General features: G+C 47.1%; 1 protein-coding gene across 1 annotated transcript in view; it reads left to right on the forward strand.

Annotated features, from left to right (window-relative positions):
* Positions 1-21,674, forward strand: part of Specc1 (sperm antigen with calponin homology and coiled-coil domains 1) — a 247,034-nt gene that overhangs the window by 61,701 nt on the left and 163,659 nt on the right. Inside the window, 2 exon segments of the mRNA XM_051168370.1 lie at positions 1,090-1,259; positions 11,121-11,253. Coding sequence (XP_051024327.1) covers positions 1,113-1,259; positions 11,121-11,253 — 280 coding nt within the window. The 5' untranslated portion in view covers positions 1,090-1,112.

Below are 21,674 nucleotides of genomic sequence, written 5' to 3' on the forward strand. Positions count from 1 at the left end.
TCTCTACATAGCCCTGGCTGTTCTGGAACTTGTTATGTAGACCAGGCTGGTCTTGAACTTACAGAGATCCATCTGCCTCTGCCTCTAGGGTACTGGGATTAAAAATATACACTGCTGGGACTGGAGAGATGGCTCAGCATCTAAGAGCATTGACTGCTCTTCCAGAGGATCTGGTTTCAATTCTGAGCACCCACATGGCTGCCCACAACTGTCTGCAACTCCCAATCTGACACCCTCACACAGATGTACATGCAAGTTAAACACCAATGCACATAAGATAAAACTAAATAAAAATTTTAAAAATATATACACAACTTAGTCTTGCAGTCTACTTCGAACAATTTTTTCTTTCATAAATTATTTAACTAGGGAAATTACTCTGCTTCATGGTGTCAGGTCTGACCAATTAAAATGTGCTTTATTAATTTTTAAATGGTATCCATTTTTATCAAAAGAAGTCATCTGTATTTCTGTAAAATCTAACTCTCAAATAATTCATTTATATCTGCTTAAAAATTAAGAGCCAGGTGTGGGAGCGCACGCCTTTGTAATCTCAGCACTTGGGAGGCAGAGGCAGGTGGATCGATGTGAGTTCGAGGCCACCCTGGTCTACAAAGTGAGTCCAGGACTGCCAAGGCTACACAGAGAAACCAAACCAAAAAAAAAAAAAAAAAAAAAAAAAGAGATTGTTTTGATAGTTCTAAAGCTGCAAAGCTTGGGGCATTTATATCTTGAAACAAGATGCTGGAGAGAGAGAGAGAGAGAGAGAGAGAGAATACAGACAGCTGTGTAGTGTAACACCTATCTGTTAAGTGTCTGTGAGGAGAATAAGCTATCATTTGCTGAAAGTGGCATCAGAACAGCAGTAATTTTCCATATACATTTTGATCAGCTGGTAAGCAGAGGCGTGAAAATGAGCAGTGTGCAAAGGCAGCATCTTAGGGATACAGTGTCCTACACCTGGCTAAACCCCGACACTCGTTCCGTGGTAGCACCTGTGAGCTCAGTGACTAGAGCTCAGAAAGCTTTATCATGTCACCCCCACCTGTAGTCTTGGAGACATGTGTTTCCCTTTTTGCCCTTCTACAGAGAGAAGGTCTCCCCAGGACATCATGAGGAGCGCCACCAAGCCCTGGAGTCCAGTTGCCAAAGCAGGCAGCCATGGCCCTGATCGCACTCGGCCCCTTGCTGGGACCCCTTCCGGCATGAAGAGTTCCAAGTCTTCAACCTCGCTGGCCTTCGAGTCTCGGCTTAGTAAGGTACAGACTTCCAGGGCAGGGCTCTGAGGGTGCTCAATGGCCCCTGCGGCAGGGGTGAAGAGGACAGTCAGTGAACCCCAGGAGCTCCGGAGGAAGGGACCCAGAGAGACAGCAAATCCTGACCTAAGGGATGGAGTGGGTGCTCCAGGTGGAGAAAGGTCTACGTGAGAGGTTTAATGCAGTACTTGAGGCCGCCTGTCCTGGCTTAAGTGGGTGCTCTGGCTCTCCCTAGATCGGGGTCAGGGTCCTACGTAATCACCCGACCCTTTCTTGACTTGCCTCCAAGGTTAACGCCCTCTGCCAAGCATTGTACTATGCTCTCATTTTCCTTTCTCCTCCGTATCCCCTTGGGTGCTAGCAGAGGGCAGGCCTGGGTTTTCACTCAGCTCTTTTCCAGTTCCGTTCACTTTCTGTGTCGGGGTTCTTCCCATGAGCCACTAACCCTTCCTTTCTGTGCCAGAATGAAATTCATAGACAGTGATTTATTAGAGTGGTTTACAGGCTGTGGTCCTGCTAGTCCAACAATGGCTGTTTACCAACAGAGAGTCCAAAAATCTCGAAGTTCAGTCCATAAGGCTGCACGTCTCAGCTGCTCTTCAATATACGTCAGAGTCCCAAAGATGTAGGGTCTAATGCCAATGAGGATGGACTTGCCAGCCAGGGGAGGGCAAGTAAGCAAAGGACAAGGAACTTTCTTCTCTTGTGTCCTTTATATATGCTGCCACCAGAAGGTGTGACCTGTCCCACTTCAAATTTTTTAAGAAAAAAAAATCCCTCACAGGTGTGCCTAGCTGCTTGTATTTTAGTTAATTCCAGATGGAGCCAAGTTGACAACCAAGGACAGCCATCACAGTAAATAAGACTCAGCTAACAACATTTTTTAATTAAAAAGTTAGTTACAGCTGGACATGATGGCTTACGCCTTTAATCCCAGTACTTAGAAGTCAGAGGCAGGTAGATCTCTGTGAGTTCAAGGCCAGCCTGGTCTACACAGAGAGACCCTGTATTGAAATACATTTTAAAAACCCAATTAATTCTAACCCATAACAGCACATTTTGAAATCCACCCTTTAAATGAATAAATTCATTCCACCAATAATATACTGAAAATATTTCGTATGTTTATCAATAATACTTGGAATATGTTGAATATATTTTACATTGACACAGAGCCTGCCTATATAGGTTGGATGGAACATGCAATTACCCCTGTCTTAACTCCCTCAGTGCTGGGACTGCAAGCATGTACCACCATGCTCAACCCCTTAAGTATGTTTAGTGCAGTTTTGTTTTGTTTTGTTTCCGAGACAGGGTTTCTCTGTGTAATAGCCCTAGCTGTCCTGGACTGTGCTTTGTAGACTAGGCTGGCTTTGAACTCACAGAGTTCTGCCTGCCTCTGCTTCCTGAATGCTGGGATTAAAGGCATGTACCACCACACCCAGCTTAGAGTGGTTTTTAAATTAAAATATTATTACATCATTTCTCCCTTTCTTTTCCTCCCTCCAGCCCTTCCATTCTCCCACCCCCATTCCCTCTCAAACTCATGGCCTCTTTTTCTTTACTTGTTACAACGACGACAACAACAACAACACACACACAACTATATGAAAGAACCTGATCAGTCCATTTACTGTTACTTGTATATAAATGGTTTCAGGGCTTGCCACTTGCTATTGGAGAACAGTTAGGGAACTATCTCACTCTCACTCAGCATTGCTTAGTTACCTATAGTTCTTTGTGTGTGTGTGTGTGTGTTTGTGTGTGTGTAGGACCCCTCGAGATTGTCCCCTTCCGTGTCAGCATGTCTATCGATGTCTTCTTGTTCAGGCTTTGTTTAGGCAGCCATAAAAGGTGAAGACTCGTGGGTGAGGCTTCCCTGTCATTTCTAGGAGACACGGCCTCACTGCAGATTTCTTAATCCTCTGGCTTGTAAAATGCCCACAACCAGTCGTTCTCTGCATTTTGACTGGCTGTGGTTTTCTGTAATAGTCTCTGTCTATTGCAAAAAGAAATTTATTTCATGAGGAGCGAGAGCTATAATTATCTATGTGTATACGGATGTTCTAGTTAGGGTTTTATTGCTGTGAAGAGACACCGTGAGCACGGCAACTCTTATAAAAGAAATCATTTAGTTGAGGCTGCCTTACAGTTTCAGAAGTTTAGTCTATTATCATCATGGCCAGAAGCATGGCAGCATGCAGGCAGACACGGTGCTGGAGAAGGAGCTGAGAGATCTTGATCCACAGGCAGCAGGGAAAGACTGTCTTCCGCACTGGGTGTAGCGTGAGTATATAAGACCTCAAAGTCTGCCTCTATAGTGACATAACTCCCTATGGCCAACCATTCAAATGCAAGAATCTTTGGGGGCCATTCAAACCACCACAAAGGATATACTTAGGATACAATTAGGAATTATGATGGCTTTGTAGAGTGGTGGTAGTGAGACCCATGACCTCACTAACCCCGAGTGGGTGGCTAGGCTCACTAGCTTTCAAGTCCAATGTGCTTGCATCCTCTGAGTCCTGTGTCTGAAGTACGTGGTGCCTTCAGAAATAGGGACCTTCGATCTCTGGGAGCCAGCCAAGGCAAAGCCTATATTGTTTTGGGAGTATCTTGGACTCCCCTGACTAACAAACAAAAAAGGGGGTTTCTTATGCTGGTACTGTTTTATATATATATATATATATATATATATATATATGCTTTATGTATGATATGCAACTTTAGGTGGATAAAAGTAATGATATCTCATGACTTATCCAAACATTCTGAGGTACTTTGAATGAGAATGACCCCCATAGTCTCATATGTTTGAATACTTGGCCCCCAGTTTGTATAACTATTTGGGAAGGATTAAGAAGTGTGGCCTTGGCCTGGAGAGATAGCTCAGAGGTTAAGAGCACTGACTGCTCTTCCAGAGGTCCTGAGTTCAGTTCCCAGCAACCACATGGTGGCTCACAACCATCTATAATGTGCTCTGCTGCCCTTGTCTGGCATGCAGGCAGAACATTGTATACTTAATAAATAAATCTTTAAAAAAAAAAAAAAAAAAAAGGTTGGGGCCTGAAGAGATGTCCTAGCACTTGGGGAGGCAGATGCAGGCAGATCTTTGTGAGTTCAAAGCCAGCCTGGTCTACAAAGTGAGTTCAGGACAGCCAAGGCTACACAGAAAAACCTTGTCTGGAAAAACAAAACAAAACAAAGCACTCTCTGTTCTTCCAGAGGTCCTGAGTTCAATTCTGAGCAACCATGTGGTAACTTATAACCATCTAGAATGAGATCTGGTGCCCTCTTCTGGTGTGCAGACATACGTGCAGGAAGAATACTGTATATGTAATAAATAAATAAATCTTAAAAAAAAAAAAAAGTATCAGAGTGTTTCTGAGGATAGCATGAGCTTTCTTGGCCTGATATTATGATGAGAACAGCTGGGTCTAGGGAAGGGTGGTTGTCGGAACTGAACTGCACCCGCACCTCGCCAGCCCTGTCCTTTCCAGCCAAAGGTGGCCAAACACCACTGAAACTCCAGAAGAGGAGAGGAGGGAATGGTGATGATAGAGAACCAAGTAGATCTCCTTCCCTTGTGAAAACTTGCGAGCAGACGGGGCAGTTGGAGTCTGCAGCCCATCTCCCGGCAGCACTGTGATGTTTGTCTCAAGGCACTGGATGTGGGTGCCTTAACTGTTCACAAACAGGAAACCGAATCGAATCCACCCAAAATAGAACTGAATGCCTAATTTCAGATGCCGGCTGAGCTGCAGGAGCTGGAAGAGCAAGGCAGGAGACGCAGGAGGGATGGGCGAGGATGCCGCTGGGCTCCCTCCTCGTGGCATTGAAGCAGCAGCATTGCTCTGCACGGGCCACACCACTCCAGCCACAATGGAGGGCCAGCGCCGGGAGTCAGGGCTTACCTAGTTACATCGACAAAACATTAGTTTGGGTTTCAATGAACAGACAAGAAATTCAAGTTGAACCTCGCTGTCTGCAGGCGTCCTTCCTCCAGGATACCTGTGGATGCCGGAGTCTGTGGGTGCTCAGGGGCCTTCTCCGAAACGCTGTGGTATTTTCCTCAGACCTGCAAGCCGTTCGCTGTGCCTTACACTCCAGCATCTCTGGTTTACTTGTAATGCCTATTTTGATGTGAATAGCTGTTACACTGTGCTGTTTTAGGAATAAGGACAAGGAGAATAATCCAAATTTTATATACAGGTGCTATTTTTTCTCCTGCTGTTTTTGAGTCGAGTTTGGCTCAGTCCAAGGATGACAGTACAATGAACAGGCCCCCAGGTTCCCACATCTCTGGGACAAGGGTTCAGGAATGCATCTCAGAAGGGCTGCCTGGGCCAAGGACTGGACGCTAGAGCTGGTCTCTCTTCACCCCTTCCCACTGCTTCTGTGTCACCTCCTGATGCCCCCAGCCTTGCCCAGTGTGCATAGGAAGCATTTGGCCAGGCTACTGACTTCCTGCATCTCTTGGAAGACCTAGTCGCCTTTTTGTTCATTTCCTATTCGATGACAAAAGGAAAGGAAAGTAACAAAGGGAAACAGAGCCTAGATGTTTGTCTTATGCTGGCCCTGCACAGGCTGCCAGACCCTGTAGCTAGGGACCTGTTTGGAGACATCAGGCTTTCCCAGCATGTACTGTAGCAGGATATTCTGGAAGGTGTGCAGCCTTCCAGTATGGGCTCCTTGCCTGAGCCTTGAGACCCAAGCAGTGTTCTGTAATAGTTCCTACAGAATGCTCTCACCATGATTGTCACTAGCCACCTGTGGCACTGGAGCCCTTAGGATGTGGCCATTTTAAATGGAGATATGCTCTTAGGCCAGGTTTAGAGAGTTAGTACCCAAAATTGCAGAAGAATGCACTAATAGACATCCATGAGCCACGAAATGTCACTTCAGCCAGTGATGGACACGCAAGCGAGGGCACTGTAAGATTCTAATGGGACTGAAGGACTTCTGTGGCCTAGAGGCATGGCCATTGTATTGTCAGAGCACAGTGCCTTGCTCACGTGTGTGAGGTAACATGTTTGTGTGCCCGCTTCGTGAGTCATATGACATAATGGCACACCCAGCTATCTACTCAGTGTAATGAAGTTTCAGACAGCTGTGTTTCTGGTTTACGTATTTGCATTAGTAACTATTCTGGTGCATACCTGCTTACAGAGAGAGAAGGGTGCTGTAATCACTATGTGAGGCTGTGTGGTAGTCTCTCGTTCATAGGTGCTGTTGACTGCGTCTCCTGAGTATATCCTTTCTCTTGCACTTGATTTAATCCTGTGTTGTTCATTCATCATGACCCCAGAAAGAGTACCTATTTATACACACACACGTACATGCATAATATCCATATATTCTCTCTATATACCATATAGCTTGTTGTGCAGTGATGTGTGGGAGTACATCCTACAGTGTTTGCACCACGAAAGAATTACCTAACTATGCATTTCTCAGAATATCCCTTCGTTAAATGACTTGGAGCATTTTATATTGATCAGATATTAAGTATTGATAATATTTTGGTAGATTAACTTATAATATATAAATTCCTTTTTTTTTTTGTATGTGTGTATTCATTTGGGGGGTGTGTGTGGGTGTGCATTTATGTGTGTGTGTAGACCAGAGGTCAACATCAGGGATCTGTTGTTTTGTTCTCGAGACTGAGTTTCTCTGTGTAGCCTTGGCTGTTCTGGACTCACTTTATAGACTGGGCTGGCCTCAAACTCACACTGATCTACCTGACTCTGCCTCCCAAGTGCTGGGATTAAAGGTGTGTGCCATCATGCCCGGCAGGGATCTTATTTGATTGCTATCTGCCTTAGATTTTGAGACAGACTTATTAAACCAGGAGCTTACCAGTTGGCTAGGCTGGCTGGCCAATGGGCTCCAGGCATCCACCTGTCTCTGTTCTCCCAGGGCTGCTTTTATGTGGATGCTGGGAATCAGAACTGATTGTCTGACTATCTGTATCTTTCTTTCTTCCCTCCCTACCTCCCTCCCTTCATTCCTCCTTCCTTCCTTTTTTTTTCCTCTCATTATAGTGGTTTTATGAGATAGGGTTTCTCTGTGTAGCCCTGGCTGTCCTGGAACTCACCGTGTAAGACCAAGCAGGCTGGCCTCAAACTCAGAAATCCACCTGCTTCTGCTTCCCTGAGTGCTGGAATTAAAGGCATGTGCCACCACCTCCCAATCCTCTTTCTTTCCTAAAACAGGGTCTCCCTATGTGGCCCTTGCTGTCCTAGAACTCACTTTGTAGACCAGGCCGGCCTTGAACTCACAGACATCTGCCTGCCTCTGCCTCCCAAGTGCTAAGATTAAAGGCGTGCACCACCCCATGCTGTATTAAGTTTATTTTTAAAATGTATTACTATTATTATTGTGGGGCTGGGACAGGTGTGTGGAATTGTTTGGAGTCTGTCCTTTCCTGCCACCATGGTTCTCAGGACTAAACTCTGATTGTCAGGCTTGTGCAGCAAGCAGCACTTTTCCCAGTGAGCTGTCCTGCCAGGCCACCACAGTGTCTTTATGATTGGTTGATTGATTGATTGATTGATTGATTTTTCAATACAGGGTTTCTCTGGCTGTCCTGGAACTCACTCTGTAGAGCAGGCTGGTTTCGAACTCAGGGATCCACCTGCCTCTGCCTCCCGAGCGCAGGGATTAAAGGCGTCACCACAGATTCTTTATTTGCTTTAGTTTACTTTTTAATGTAGCTGCCAGACACTATAAATTTACGAGGTGAGTAGCATTCGAATTCCACAGACAGGCTGCTCTAAACATTGTCACAGTCCCTGGAAATGTCTGCCTCAACCTGAAATCCAGCAACTTGGTGGTTGGTGTTGAGTTCGAGAAGAGCCACAGTCAGGCCTGTACGTGGAAAGAAACCCTCGCCGCAGCTGATAGATAGGACCACAGACAAGGAGTCACCTCCCACTAGAGACTGGTTTCTGTTGCAGCTGATGACAATGGAGCTTTGAGGTTTTTCTCTCACCTCTGTTAAATGCAGGGGGGTGTCTTAGCTCCTTTAGTCTGTGAGGTATTTAAAGCTTTTCCTTTGTGAGCTCAGGGACTCAGCAGCTTAACTCCCAGGGAGCACTTAGTGTGAGTACTTACTACACATACCAAAGTGACACCTGAGCCCACCTTCTTGGGGATCTTCCATAGTGAGCCAGAAACCAAGATGAAAGCTGAGCTGCCTCTGGGTAACAGGGAACAAAGCCACAAAGGGAGGAAGAACTGAGGCAGGTGCTCTCTCTCCTCAGGGGCGCCCTGTGACTGATAAGAGTGAGTAGATCTGGAGCTTCATTTCCAAGGGATGGTGGGCTCCACTGTGTTGCATCCTGCATCTCGGGAAAGCTTCAGTAAAAAAACTGCTTTCTCATTCAGAACTCCTTGGCGTAGATGACGAGGACATAAGCAGTTCCCCTTACAAGCTCTGCTGGCCGCTGGGGAGCAGCAGCTCCACACACATCTTACTTGTCGTGTGTCTGGTATGTGTGCACGTATAGGCATGTCTGTGTATGTGTGAGGTGCGTGTATGTTTGTGTAACCAGAGGGCATGACCTTGAGTCTCCCTCAATTGCTCTCCACTTTATTTACTCGGAGCAAGGTCTCCTAGTGAAACCTGGGCTCTCTGACTTGGCTCACCAAGCCTGGCGGTCCTGTCTTTGCCCACCAAGTGCTAGGGTTATGGGCAGACTTCCATGCCTGCCTACCCGTCTTTCATGTGGGTTCTGAGATGCGAACTCCAGTCCTCGTGTTTGCACGTCAAGCCCTCTTTATCCGCTGAGCCATCTCCTTAAGCCCTCACTGCAGTGTTTTTAGTTATTACCGCAGTATCTATCGACTTAGTTGTGTGCGTCGTGGGTTGGCGGTGTCAGGAGATAGCTTGTAGGAATTGACTCCCTGTCCACCATGTCAGTCCTGGGGATTGAACTTAGGCCATCAGGTTTGGGAATCAAGCACCTTTAGCCGCTGAGGCATTTTTGTGCCCTCAGTGCATGCTCTTGACATATGTGTGGCCCTGGGCTTCACCCCAAACACCAAAACAAAACAAAACAAAACAAAGGAACTTGGCTGAGGAACTAGCTCAGTTGGTCAACTGTCAGCATGAGACCTGAAGTCAAGCCCCAGACCCGCATTAAAATGAGAGAGAGAGAGAGAGAGAGAGAGAGAGAGAGAGAGAGAGAGAGAGCGCGAGCACGCACGCGCGCGCGCCAGCCGGGAGTGGTGCACATGTACCTGTTATCCCAGCACTCGAGAGGCAAAGGCAGACAGATCTCTGTGAGTTTGAGGCCAGCCCAGTCTACAAAGTGAGTCTAGGACAGCCAGAGCTATTACACAGAGAAACCCTGTCTCGAAAAAACCTAAAACAAACAACAACAACAAAAAGGAGACCAGGTGTAGTGCCATGAACTGATAATCTCAGCACTGGGGAGACAGAAACAGGCAGACCCTGGGCTCACTGGCCAGCCTGATTTATGTGGTAAGGCCCAAACCTTACCATGTGAACGACCATCTCAAAAGCATGTCCACAGCTCTTGAGGAGCACCTGATGCTGTTCTCTCATCTCCGCGCACATACTCACTGTGTAGCCCTGGCTGGCCTGGAACTCGCTGTGTACACACAGGTACACATGCCTGCACATGGAGGGGACAAACTTGAGTGTTTAGAGCATTAGTGAGATTAGTGAGACACACCTTTGGGTATAGCTGGAAAGGCTTTTCTGGAAGTGGGAAAACTTACCGAATAATAAAGAAAAAGGAGAGAGACATCTGAGCTGCACCTTCCCTCATGCCCTCATGCCCATGCTGATCTGCTGAGGAGTAGGCAAGCAGCCTCTTGTCGCTGGTCCTTTCCAGCCATCATGGGACTGTTTTCCCCGAACTGTGAGCCAAAGCAGAGCAAGAACTCAAGCAACAGGGCCTCTTGGGAAATGGTAGATAGAGGGATGCTGCTTGCTGGCTTGCTCCCTAGCCTTTGAGCTGCTAGATTCCTTATAGAGCCCAGGGCCAAGGACATAGGCCGGTATTGCCCACAGTGAGCTGGGCCTTCCTATATCAACCAGCAATCAAGAAAATGCCCCACAGACACGTCCATGGGCCAGTCTTCTGCCATACGGATGTACTCATGGCCCAACCGAGGATCCGTCTTCCCAAGGATGTCAAGTTGACAGCCGAGATGAACCAATCTACTCTACTGGGCAAGTCCTAGGCTGCGAGAGACCCTTCGTCAGAAACAAGGTGTAAAGTGGTTGTCTTCTGACCTCCACATGCTTGTCACACTCCTGCACAAACAGGAGCGTGTACACAGAGCAGCAGCTAGACAGATTGCCCTTAGTCTCAGCAAAGACTTTGGACTAAATGCATATACGTGAAAGACTGTGTTGTGTCGAACCAGCTGGCTCCCAAGCTTAGGCTTCAGGGCCCTGGATAAAGGCCAGGGTATTTTTATTTTTATTTTTTTTCAGGGTATTTTTAATAAAGGAGTCCTTTCTATCTTAAATGTAGGAATTTGATAGAGTCATCTGAGGTTTTTCTTCCTCATGTGTCCTAGCCATTGTGTTGGGTTTTATAGGGTTAAAATTGATTGATCAGTCTTAGTGTGTCAGAGCACACATAGTAGGCCAATAGTAATGTCTTTAGCCCCCTCGCTTATTCACTGAAGGCAGAGTGTGACTTCCTGGGCCAGGCTAAGCACTGTTCTTTGCCTCTGTTTAATTATCAGCTGCTCCATGCTGTAATGGGCTGAGCTAAGAACCTTTTCCCCTTCTGTTATTCTACCTAAACTCCTGGGCACAGGTGGGTATAGAATTCTTCACTGTGACTTTGTCCTTTCACCTTCCCTCCAACTTCTCTCTAGCTCAAGAGAGCCAGCAGCGAGGACATGCTCACCAAACCTGGCAGCGCCTCCTCAGGGGCAGTGCGCCTGAAGAAGACCTCAACCTCTGGAGCCATCTCCGAGCTCACTGAGAGCCGCCTGAGGAGCAACCCAGGTAGGAGGGACCTTGGTGGCCATCCTGTTTTATGGAGGCTCATTTTGACTCAAGATCTGTCCTCTGATCATCCTGGCCTGGGTCTGATCTGGGGGCATAGTCCTAACCTGCAGAGTTTGTACATTGGGGAGACAGGTGGAGAATGGAAAGGCAGTGGTTTGCCCTGTCACCCCAGGAATCCACTTGTTGTGTGTGTCTGTGTGTGTGTGTGTGTGTGTGTGTGTGTGTGTGTGTAATTTTGGCAAGGTGCTGTAACTCCAGGGTCATCCTGGGTGATGGCAACGGATGGCTGTGGATCATGGAGAGGCCCAAGATGAGGGACAGCTGAGGTCTTTGACCATGATCGGTGTTGATGGGTACTACACTTTCTGCTTTCAACCCATTTCCCAGAAACATAACATTCTAAAGGTATATTTTAATTTACTCAGCCTTCAAGAAGCTTAATGTGAGGACTGGATGTGGCTTTGGTTGTAAGGTTGCCCATGTTTCTATATGATAACTTAGCTGTTTTAAGGACTGAACTTGTACTAAGTACAACAAACAAAAGTGAAGGCTATTTTCTCCAAGCAAGCCTCTACTACTGCTTCCAAAGTTAACAGATGCCATTAAAATTAATTATTTAAAAATTAACGGCAGCCCTATTCTCAATATTAGTGCCAAAATGAGACATTAAAATGTCCGCAAATGATATCCAAGAAATTTTAAAAGGACAGCAGCAGACAGCACAACCATCTAAGAATGAGTGAGTGTGAGGGGCTTGGAAAATGGCTCAGTGGTTAAGCATTGGCTGCTCTTCCGGAGGACCCAGGTTCAGTTCTCAGCACCCACATGATGGCTCACAACTGTCTGTAACTTCAGTTCCAGGGGATCCAATACTCTCTCCTGACCTCCACGGGGACCACACACATGTGATGCACAGACATACATACATACATTCAGGCAAAGCATGCGTACAAATAAACTTAAATCTTTTGAAAAATGAACCAGTGGGTGGTTGTTATCATTATATAGCCTGCCAGGCATATATCATAGGTAAAGGAAAGCCACACAGCCATCTTGATAGATACGGGAGATGCAACTGTCACAATTAGCCACCGGTCTGGCTTAGGAGCAAACTCTTGTTAGGCTTGGGGGCGGGCACTTCTAGCAAAAAACTATGGATCTTGCGGCATGTGACAACACCTACCTGTGCTCCCAGATGCTCTCCTGAACCTACAAGTTCGAGGCTAGGTAAGTCGGACAGAGAGTTCATCTCAAAAAATAAGCAAATAGCACTCAGAAGGCGGACACAGGAAGATCAGGAGCGCAAAGGCCATCCTGGGCGCTACGTGGTACCTTGTCTGAAAGGAAAAAAGTAAATAGTTCTCTGATCAGCAGCTGGTTAAAAAAGTGTAATATGGGAAGAAATGATGTTATTTAAGAGAAGTTGTGGCAGGCGGAACGCTATGCAATAAATATAGTTATGTAAGAGCCGATATAGTAATCAAAGTCTAACAGCCTTTTGAAGAATACAGCTATGTCCTTGTGAATAAAAGGGAGGAGATGTGTGGGTTTGGGATAGGAAGAATAAAATATAGTAAAGACTAAATTTAGTAGTGCTGCATATTAAATGTATTGAGGGCGTCTAAGTTATTCCATCAATTCATTTGCATCCTAATTAACATATCAGTGTGGAGCTGGAAGTGGTTCCACAGCAGCTGCAGGCGGAGGTATTTTGGGTTGCTCTGACTGGGAGGTTATACTTCCCCCTAGTGGATAGAGGGCAGAGATGCTGGTAATCATGTGTACAGGGCATCTGGAGTGGGTAGGCGGGGCCTGGGAAGCCCTGAGCTAGTGACGATGTCCCAGGGAAATGCTGAAGAACAGCAAAGGGCCAGCTTCAGCACACAGAGGCAGCGCCGCGGAGCCACGGCATGCTGGAGGAAGGCCAAGGTCCACAGGCACATTTGGTACAGGATAAAGGTGCTTTATGTCAAGTTGGAACCTGTGAGTGTGGCTCGGGGTCATGCTCTGGTTCCGCTGGTAAGAGGCACTGAGTTCAACTCTAAGGACTGAAAAAAAGATGTTAAGTAAAGTAAGTTAAATTAAAACTGGGTAACTCTGAAAAGTAAAGTTGGATCTTACCCTGTCTCGAAAAACCAAAAAAAAAAAAAAAAAGTTGGATCTTATCTCATTTTCTGTCTCGGGGGTACTCTGCTCGCTGTGCAAACGTAAGGAAGACCTGAGTCCCATCCCTACTGCCTATGTGCAAAGCCAAATGAGGCACTGCTTGCCTCTCACCTCAGCACTGGCAAGTTTGGTCTAGCACTAACCGACACCCCAAACACTCATCTTCCCTCTCTCTCTCTCTCTCTCTCTCTCTCTCTGTGTGTGTGTGTGTGTGTGTGTGTGTGTGTGTGTGAAGGCATCATCTTACATGCTTGCAAGACTTAATGCAATTCTCTGAAAATTCATCTGTGAAGGGAATTCTAGGAAATCACGGACTCCTGGTTAATTTTTTAAAAATTTTTAAATTCATACACACACACATACGCACACATGATACTGACTGGATTGAAATAATCTGGGAGACACATAGATGAGGTGGGGCCTTGTGGGAAAAGGAGAAAGTGAGGTGAACTCCAGCTCTGCTTCCTGACCACCTCGTGACACCCACACCCACACTCCCATCAGTGTGCCTTCCTGACATGATGGGCTGCACCTCAAACCATGAGCCCAAATTAACCCGCTCTCCCCTTAATTTGCTCCTTGTGGGACCTCTTGTCGTCACAGGGAAAAGGAAAGGCACAAATGTGCATCGCATGTGATCAGACCTAGTCTGGCCAATCACCTGCACTGCCCATCATTTCTTTGTTTAGATTGGCTGTGCACTGTGGTTCTAAACCTACAGCTAGCCAATGTCACATCTCAAGCCCCTCTGCATGCTGAGTCGTAACCTCAGACTCACATTTAACACCAACCAGAAGACTGACAGGCAGAATGGGAGCTGCCTAAACTTGGGAAGCCTTCTCTTTTAGTGTTTGCTTCCACAAGAACAAACAATGCAGTATCTCCTAGGTCAAACCCACCACCTGCAGCCCTGTCACCTGCTCCCTTACCACCTGCAGCCCTGCCACCTGCACCCTGCCACCTGCAGCCCTGTCACCTGCAGCCCTGCCACCTGCACCCTGCCACCTACAGCCCTACCACCTGCAGCCCTGCCACCTGCTCCCTTACCACCTGCAGCCCTGCCACCTGCAGCTCTGCCACCTGCTCCCCTGCCACCTGCAGTCTTGCCACCTGCTCCCCTGCCACCTGCAGCCCTGCCACCTGCAGCCCTGCCACCTGCTCTCCTGCCACCTGCAGTCCTGCCACCTGCTGCCCTGCCTGTCTCCTCTTGGTCACTGGCCTCTCTCTGCTTGTTGGTAGTTCTTTCTCAGAACTCTATGCTGTTTCACAGAGTCTGAACCATCACATGGGTTGGGGTTCCTATCAGCCTTGCCCATCTCAAGTCCACGCTGAGCACCCACCTTCGGCCTTTCTGTTACTGATCGGAGTTTGCTAGGTCTTCTTCCTCTTTCCCCCAAGATGCCCTTTATATGCGTCTCTTCTTCCCCAGTGATGCAGACTGCAGAGTAAGGCAGTTTTAGAGTACTTGTGCCAAGAGCCTCTCAAGTCAACTGGACTTGGGGAAGAGCCTGCTGTGGTAGAATGTAGCCACCAGGTGGCAGCCTTGTCCAAAATACTGACATGCTATTGAGTCTTGGTTCTCTGAGGAGCTGTTGACTTCAGAATACTTTAATTCAACAAGTATTTTTGAACACTTACTCCATGCTCAGCACGGTTCTGGGGAAAGGATTCCAGGACAAAGATTGTTGCCTCCTGTTGAGCCCCCTGAGCAGAACATGACAAAGGGAGAACGTGGGCTAGATGGTCACCGGACAGGACCACAGTGGCAGAGTTGCCAGCTGGAGCAATGGCCTGTGCCCACCGGTGTCCAGCACAGTCCGGGAACCAATAGCAGGGCAGGCAGGCATGGTTCCTTCTGCATGGTTCTCTGGAATAGGGATAGCCCCCAAGTTCATTTCCTAAGGAACCCTTCAGCTGTCTGTTGAGAATAGACCAGATGGTTTGCCGCTGTCATAAACGAGGAAGCAACTCCTTATGGTCTGGGGCTAGGCTCTGGAGATGCTTTGAAGGGTAAAGCCAATCAGCATAATCCTTTTTTTTTTTTTTAGATTTATTTATTATGTATACAGTGCACATTAGATCATGTTATAGATGGTTGTGAACCACCATGTGGTTGCTGGGAATTGAACTCAGGACCTCTGGAAGAGCAGTCAGTGCTCTTAACCACTGAGCCATCTCTCCAGCCCCCCCCCCCTTTTTTTAAACACCGTAATAAAATACACATAAAACTATCTCTTTTAGACATTAAAAAAAAATCATATCTTATTCATTTATTTTGTAAATGTGTGCGTGCATTTCTCATAGTGTGCATGTGGAGGTGGAGTCAGTTTCCTCTTACCACGTGGGTCCTGATGATTGAACTCAGGTTACCAGGCTTGGTGGCCAGTGCGATTGCCTGCTGAGCTACCTTGCTGGCCCCCTTCTACCTAATTTTAAGGATGCAGCCCATTCCCTTCACTGGTGCCTTTGTGACTGCTTTGCTTTGGCTGTGCTTTGCGAACCCGAGGCAGACGCTCTACCGCCGAGCTCCTCTGAGTTCAGTGCGTGTGGAGGCGCTGCGCACACCCACGTGGCCATACAGCTTTCTCCAGGTCTCTTCATCGTACAGAACCGAAGCCCTGCACTCATCAAACATCCGGCCCACCCAGCCCCTGCAGAACCCATTCTGGGCTCTGTCTCTGGGCATGGACCACCTGCGGTTCCTTAGAGTAAGATCGCACAGTGCGTGTTGAGTGAGGCTGGCTTCCTTCATTGTGTAAGCTGTCCTCACCGGCATCCATGTTGCCACATGTGTAGGGATTTCCTTCCTTCCTAACTTTTTATTTACTTGTTTATTTATTTATTTATTTATTTATTGGTTTTTTGAGACAGGGTTTCTCTGTAGACTTGGTTGGTCTGGACTCTCTTTGTAGACCAGGCTAGCCTTAAACTCACAGAGATCCGCCTACCTCTGCCTCCCGAGTGCTGGGATTAAAGGTGTGTGCCGCCACACCCAGCCCAATTTCCTTCCATTTAAAGCCAGATGTTATTCAGATGTATGCTCTTTCCACATCTTCTTTACCTGTTCGTCTGTGGATAGACTCTCAGCCTGTTTCTTCCTCTTGGCTCTTAAGAGTCATGCTGCTGTGATCCTACCTCTTCTTTGGGGTGTTTGCCTGTAAGTGGGGTTGTGAGAGTTTCCTGGCAGGTTAGCCAAGGCAAATGGAGTCAGAGTTCCCCTCAGGGCAGCAGTGGGGCTGGCGAGGTAAGGCCCCAGAGGGATGAGATGTGTGTGCACATGACCAGGAGGGTCCTGTGCCCATAGAGCGGGTGACAGCGAACTGGTACTCATGCAGATGAGGTGCTTATGTAGATGATTCTGCACACCGTACACGCAGGACTAGAAAGGACCCCACCTTTTAAAACTGATGCCAATGCTTTCTAAAAGTAAAGTAGAAATTAAGACTGAGCACTGTTTTGAGCCAGTCATACTTTACTGCACTTAGGCATCTTAGAGTTTTGTCATTGAGGACAAAGCCATGATTCCAATGTCAAAATAGGCACGCCTTTAACACCCCTCACCCCGTCCACCCCCCCCCCCGATGACACATCACACACACACACACACACACACACACACACACACACACACACACACACACACACACTGGCTCTCAGGAGGCCAAGGCAGGTCATCTCTGTGAGTTCTAGCCTGCCTACTCTACATATCGTGAGTTCTTGGCCAGCCAGCAAGGGCTACACACTAAAACCCATTATTCTGGTTTTTATGTTTTAAGGCTGTTTCCAAGAAGGTATCCATGACCTCACAGGACACATGCCTACTACTCTGTAGTGAGCTGGCTCTGACCTGTCATTCTTGTCTTTACTGACAGCCCAGAGGACTGGCCTGTGTGTCCAGCTAGATGCTCACCCTCTGCCACACCACAGCAGGTCACTCTGCTCATCACCCTCAGGAATGAAGAGAGGCTCAGGCAGGCTCCATAGCACTCGAAGACTAAGAGCCAGAATCTGATACTGGGGTTCGCTGCAGGGTGGAACCCTCATTTTCATCCTCTTCTGTAGACTCACTACTCCACGTGCTGACACTGCTTACCGTGTGCTGTCTCCGGCTTTTTCTTTACCGTAGTCCCATCAGGCGATACCATCTCATCCCTCAGACCGGAAGACAGATTGGAAGGACAGATAGGAAAGAGCCGACTGTCTCTGTCCACATTCAGGAAGTGCTGGGACCAAGCCACAGAGGCTTAGAGGAAACCAGAGCACAGTGGCTCGTAGGAGCAGGTATAGAAAAAAAGGACAGTGGAGGTCTTGAATAGCGCAGGGTCAGGAGCCAGACCCTGGAATACTCCCACAGGGAGAGCACCTGAGGCAGCAGTGATGTCAGCAGTTGAGAGGGTGGCTGAGGTCAGCAGTGGACAGCAGGGAGGAGAGGAGCCAGGCCCTGCTACAAGAAAGTGTGAAATGGAAATATTCATTCCCTTAGTGGACTAGAGGAGGGTCACAGGCCACATGTGCCTCAGCTGCTGTGGCAGTGGCTGTACCACCAGCTATGCAAATAGAGTTGCACAGGTACAGACCTGCGATCCGATGGGATATGAGCTCAGCTTGAAGACATGCCATCAGAACAGTTCATTCTGAGCTTTAAGGGGCCCTGGCGCAGGACTGAGCGAAGTGGGTGGGGCAGGTCAAGGGTCATAGTCCATCCGGAAAATCTTCGAGATAGCAGCATTAGGAATGAGTATGCTGTTTTCATAATTTCGGAAAGACCACTTATTTTATTTTTTGTGATAAAATACCAATTTCAAATTCAGTATTTTCAATTTTCTACAGTTAGTTTGTCTTCAGATTATGATAAGAACACTTGACTGACAGGATCTAAAATCACCTAGGAGACAAGACACACCCGTGAGGGATTGTTGGGTTCGCTTCTAGGCGTTAGTGATTATCTTGATGGGCTAATTGAGGTGGCAAGACTCACCCTAAAAGTGAGCAGTACTATTCCTGGGCGTGAGTTCTGGTCTGCACAAAAAGGGGAAACCACTGAACACAAACATTAATCACTCTCTGCCTTTCTTTATTGTTGTTTTAAAAGATTTATTTATTTAATCTCTTTCCGGTCCTCTCTAGGCTGTCTGTGCCTGTATGTGTGTGCATGAACACACTTGTGTGTGTGTGTGTGTGCCTGTGTGTGTATGCATGAACACGCTTATGTGTGTGTGCCTGTGTGTGTGTGTGCATGAACACACTTGTGTGTGTGTACCTGTGTGTGTGCATGAACACACTTGTGTGTGTGTACCTGTGTGTGTGCATGAACACACTTGTGTGTGTGTACCTGTGTGTGTGCAGGAACACACTTGTGTGTGTGTACCTGTGTGTGTGCAGGAACACACTTGTGTGTGTGTGTAGTGGTCAGAAGACATAGGGCATCCTTTTCTTTCACTCTCCACCTGTTGTTTTGAAGCTGCGTCTCTCCCTGAACTTAGGGTGTGTGCTTTCTAAGCTAGCCTGGAACCCAACAAACATCAGCAGTCTTCCCATCTGCCCCACTTGGAGCCAGGAGTGGGGGGGGGGGCCACTGGCATGTGTGGGATGCCTGACTTCTTAGTGGGTGCTGGGATCCAAACTCCAGTCCTCTGGATTGTGGGGAAAGTGCTCTTAACTGCTGGGCTGTCTCTCCAGTCCAGTTCTCTGCGTCTTGTCTGCAGATGCAGTGAGACCAGCTGCGTCCTCTAGCTCCGGCTGCCGTGGCCTCAATGACACTGTTATACACTGAGCTACAACTCCTTGTCTCCTCCCACAATCCCTAACCCACTAGTCTATCTTCTGTGCATGTCCTTCTGTGCTTTACCTTGACATAGTGTCCTCAAGGTCCATCCAACTTGTTACCTGTGTCAGGATATCCTTGACCCTTAATCTGAAAGAGAGAGGAGGGTATGGGTGGGGTGGGGAGGGGGGCGGGGAGGCCCTGGGTCATATTGTTCTTACTAAGCCAGCTGTAGCTATTTGCCGTGCATGGTATTCCATGAAGTGTAATCAAAAGCAAAGGCATTCTGGACATAGAGACCTCACCCTGTGGCTCAGTTCCTTTCGCACTTTGTAAAAGCATCCTTCTAATGTCCTGAAGTGAAACTTATGAGTCCATATGTGTGCCTGGAAAAAATTTTTCATCTAATGCCTTACCTGAAATATAGAAGAGAAAGAACAAGAAACCGGGTCCTGATGAAGTAGCATCGTGTATGCGCAGGCACCTCATTCCCTTAGAAGGAGGGAAATGCTTACACACTGTGTAGATTCTGTCGGTGGGAACTGCTGCACATGAGACTGATGGTACCAGCTGGGGAGCAGCGCCGGGCAGGGCTGCAAGAGGGACTTTTTGAACCGAGAGCAGGTAAATTACCTTGAAGGAAGGCTGGTCCTGTGTTCCATCACTGGATGATTCAGGGTAATCGTGTTCTGCAAAGCTGCTCCTGTGTCTCTAGGTAGCACAGAGTTGGAGAGTGATCTCGGTCATTAAAAACAGCTTCCCGCTCGGGCTCGGGTGTGGCACGCCCCAGTGCTTGCCAGAAGGCCAGCTCACTGTATTTGTAATCCTGATCCAATTGCTTAAATGTTCTAGAGAAATGGACCATGCTTAAGGAATTTCAGATGACCTAGTGGGTTGCAGACATCATGAAAATAGCTTTTTCTAGCTTGTTTTCGTTGTTCCTAATCAATAGAGGACACATTTTATCTTTATTTTATTTATTAAAAAAAAAAACTTTTTAAAGCTGGGCACAGTGGCACACACCTGTAATCCCAGCACTTGGGAGGCAGAGGCAGGCAGATCTCTGTGAGTTCAAGGCCAGCCTGGTCTACAAAGTGAGTCCAGGACACTTAGGGCTACTCAGGGAAACTCTGTCTCGAAAAAAAACAAAACAAATCAAAACAAAACAAACTTATTTTAGACAGGGTCTCCCTATGTGGCCTTGGCCTGGAACTCACTGTGTAGTGTTGGCTAGAACTTGCTATGTAGCCTTGGCAGTCTAGAATTTTCTATGTAGAATTGGCTGGCCTTGGACTCATGGAAATTCATCTGGAGGGTGCATTTTAGGTGCCAAATCCCTACTTCTCAGTTTTCCCTCTGATTATAGTTTAGCATTTGATCATTTCTGTCATTTTGCAATTTGTGACTCTTTCTGGTTCAGAAAATGGTTTCCAAAATATACACTGTCCTGGACTTGCTTTGTAGACCAGGCTGGCCTCAAACTCACATCAATCCGCTTGCCTCTGCCTCCCGAGTGCTGGGATTAAAGGCATGCGCCATCACTTAAAAAAAAAATTCTTTATTATGTACACACCTGCCTGTATGTGTGCCTGCAGGCCAGATGTGGGAACCAGATCTCATTATAGATGGTTGTGAGCCACCATGTGGTTGCTGGGAATTGAACTCAGGACCCTTTGGAAGAGCAGCCAGTGCTCTTAACCTCTGAGCTATCTCTCCAGCCCCAAAATATACACTTCTAAAATAAAAAAGTTAAAATAAAATAAAATAAAAAGTTGAATCAATATGCATGTTGAGATAGATATATTTCACATGTTTTTAAGTTTAGGAAAAACACATTCCATGGTTGCCTAGTTATATGTTTTGTGCTTTCTGTTTCGCTGTTACAGATCCATAGGCAACATCCAACAGGTAGTATGTGTGAATCCCCGTGTCTTTCACCAGCTTTTCCCGATGTTAACATTTGCAACACGATAGAGCACATCGGAACCAGAGCATTGACCCTGACATAATGAGGTCATAGAACATTTCCACCCCACAAGGACGCCTCATGTGGCCCCTTTGCAGCCACACCTTCTACCCTGACATCTAATGCCATTTTGTTCTTTGTTTCTGTAATCATGGTGTTTCAAAGATGTTTTGTGAATGGAGTCACACAGCATGTAAGCCTCTGGGGCTGGCCTTGTCCACTTTGCATAATTCTCTGGACACGCATCCAGGCTGTTCAGTGTATTAAACATTGTCCTTCTGTTGCCTCATAGCTTTGGTAGTGTGAATGCACCACGGTTTCTTTGATTGTCCGCTCGTTGAATCTGGGTTGTTTCTGGGGTTTTACTGTGATGAATTAAGCCGTTACAAACACTGGTGTAAAGGTTTCTGTATGAAAAAAAAAAAAAAAAAAACAACCCCACGTTGGTGCTGGAGATCTAATACAGAGCCATGTGCACGCTCAGCAAGTGTTTTGCCCCTGGATCCTGTTCCCAACTCTCGG

Source organism: Acomys russatus, chromosome 25, assembly GCF_903995435.1.
Source record: "Acomys russatus chromosome 25, mAcoRus1.1, whole genome shotgun sequence".
In the NCBI taxonomy this organism is placed as follows: domain Eukaryota; kingdom Metazoa; phylum Chordata; class Mammalia; order Rodentia; family Muridae; genus Acomys; species Acomys russatus.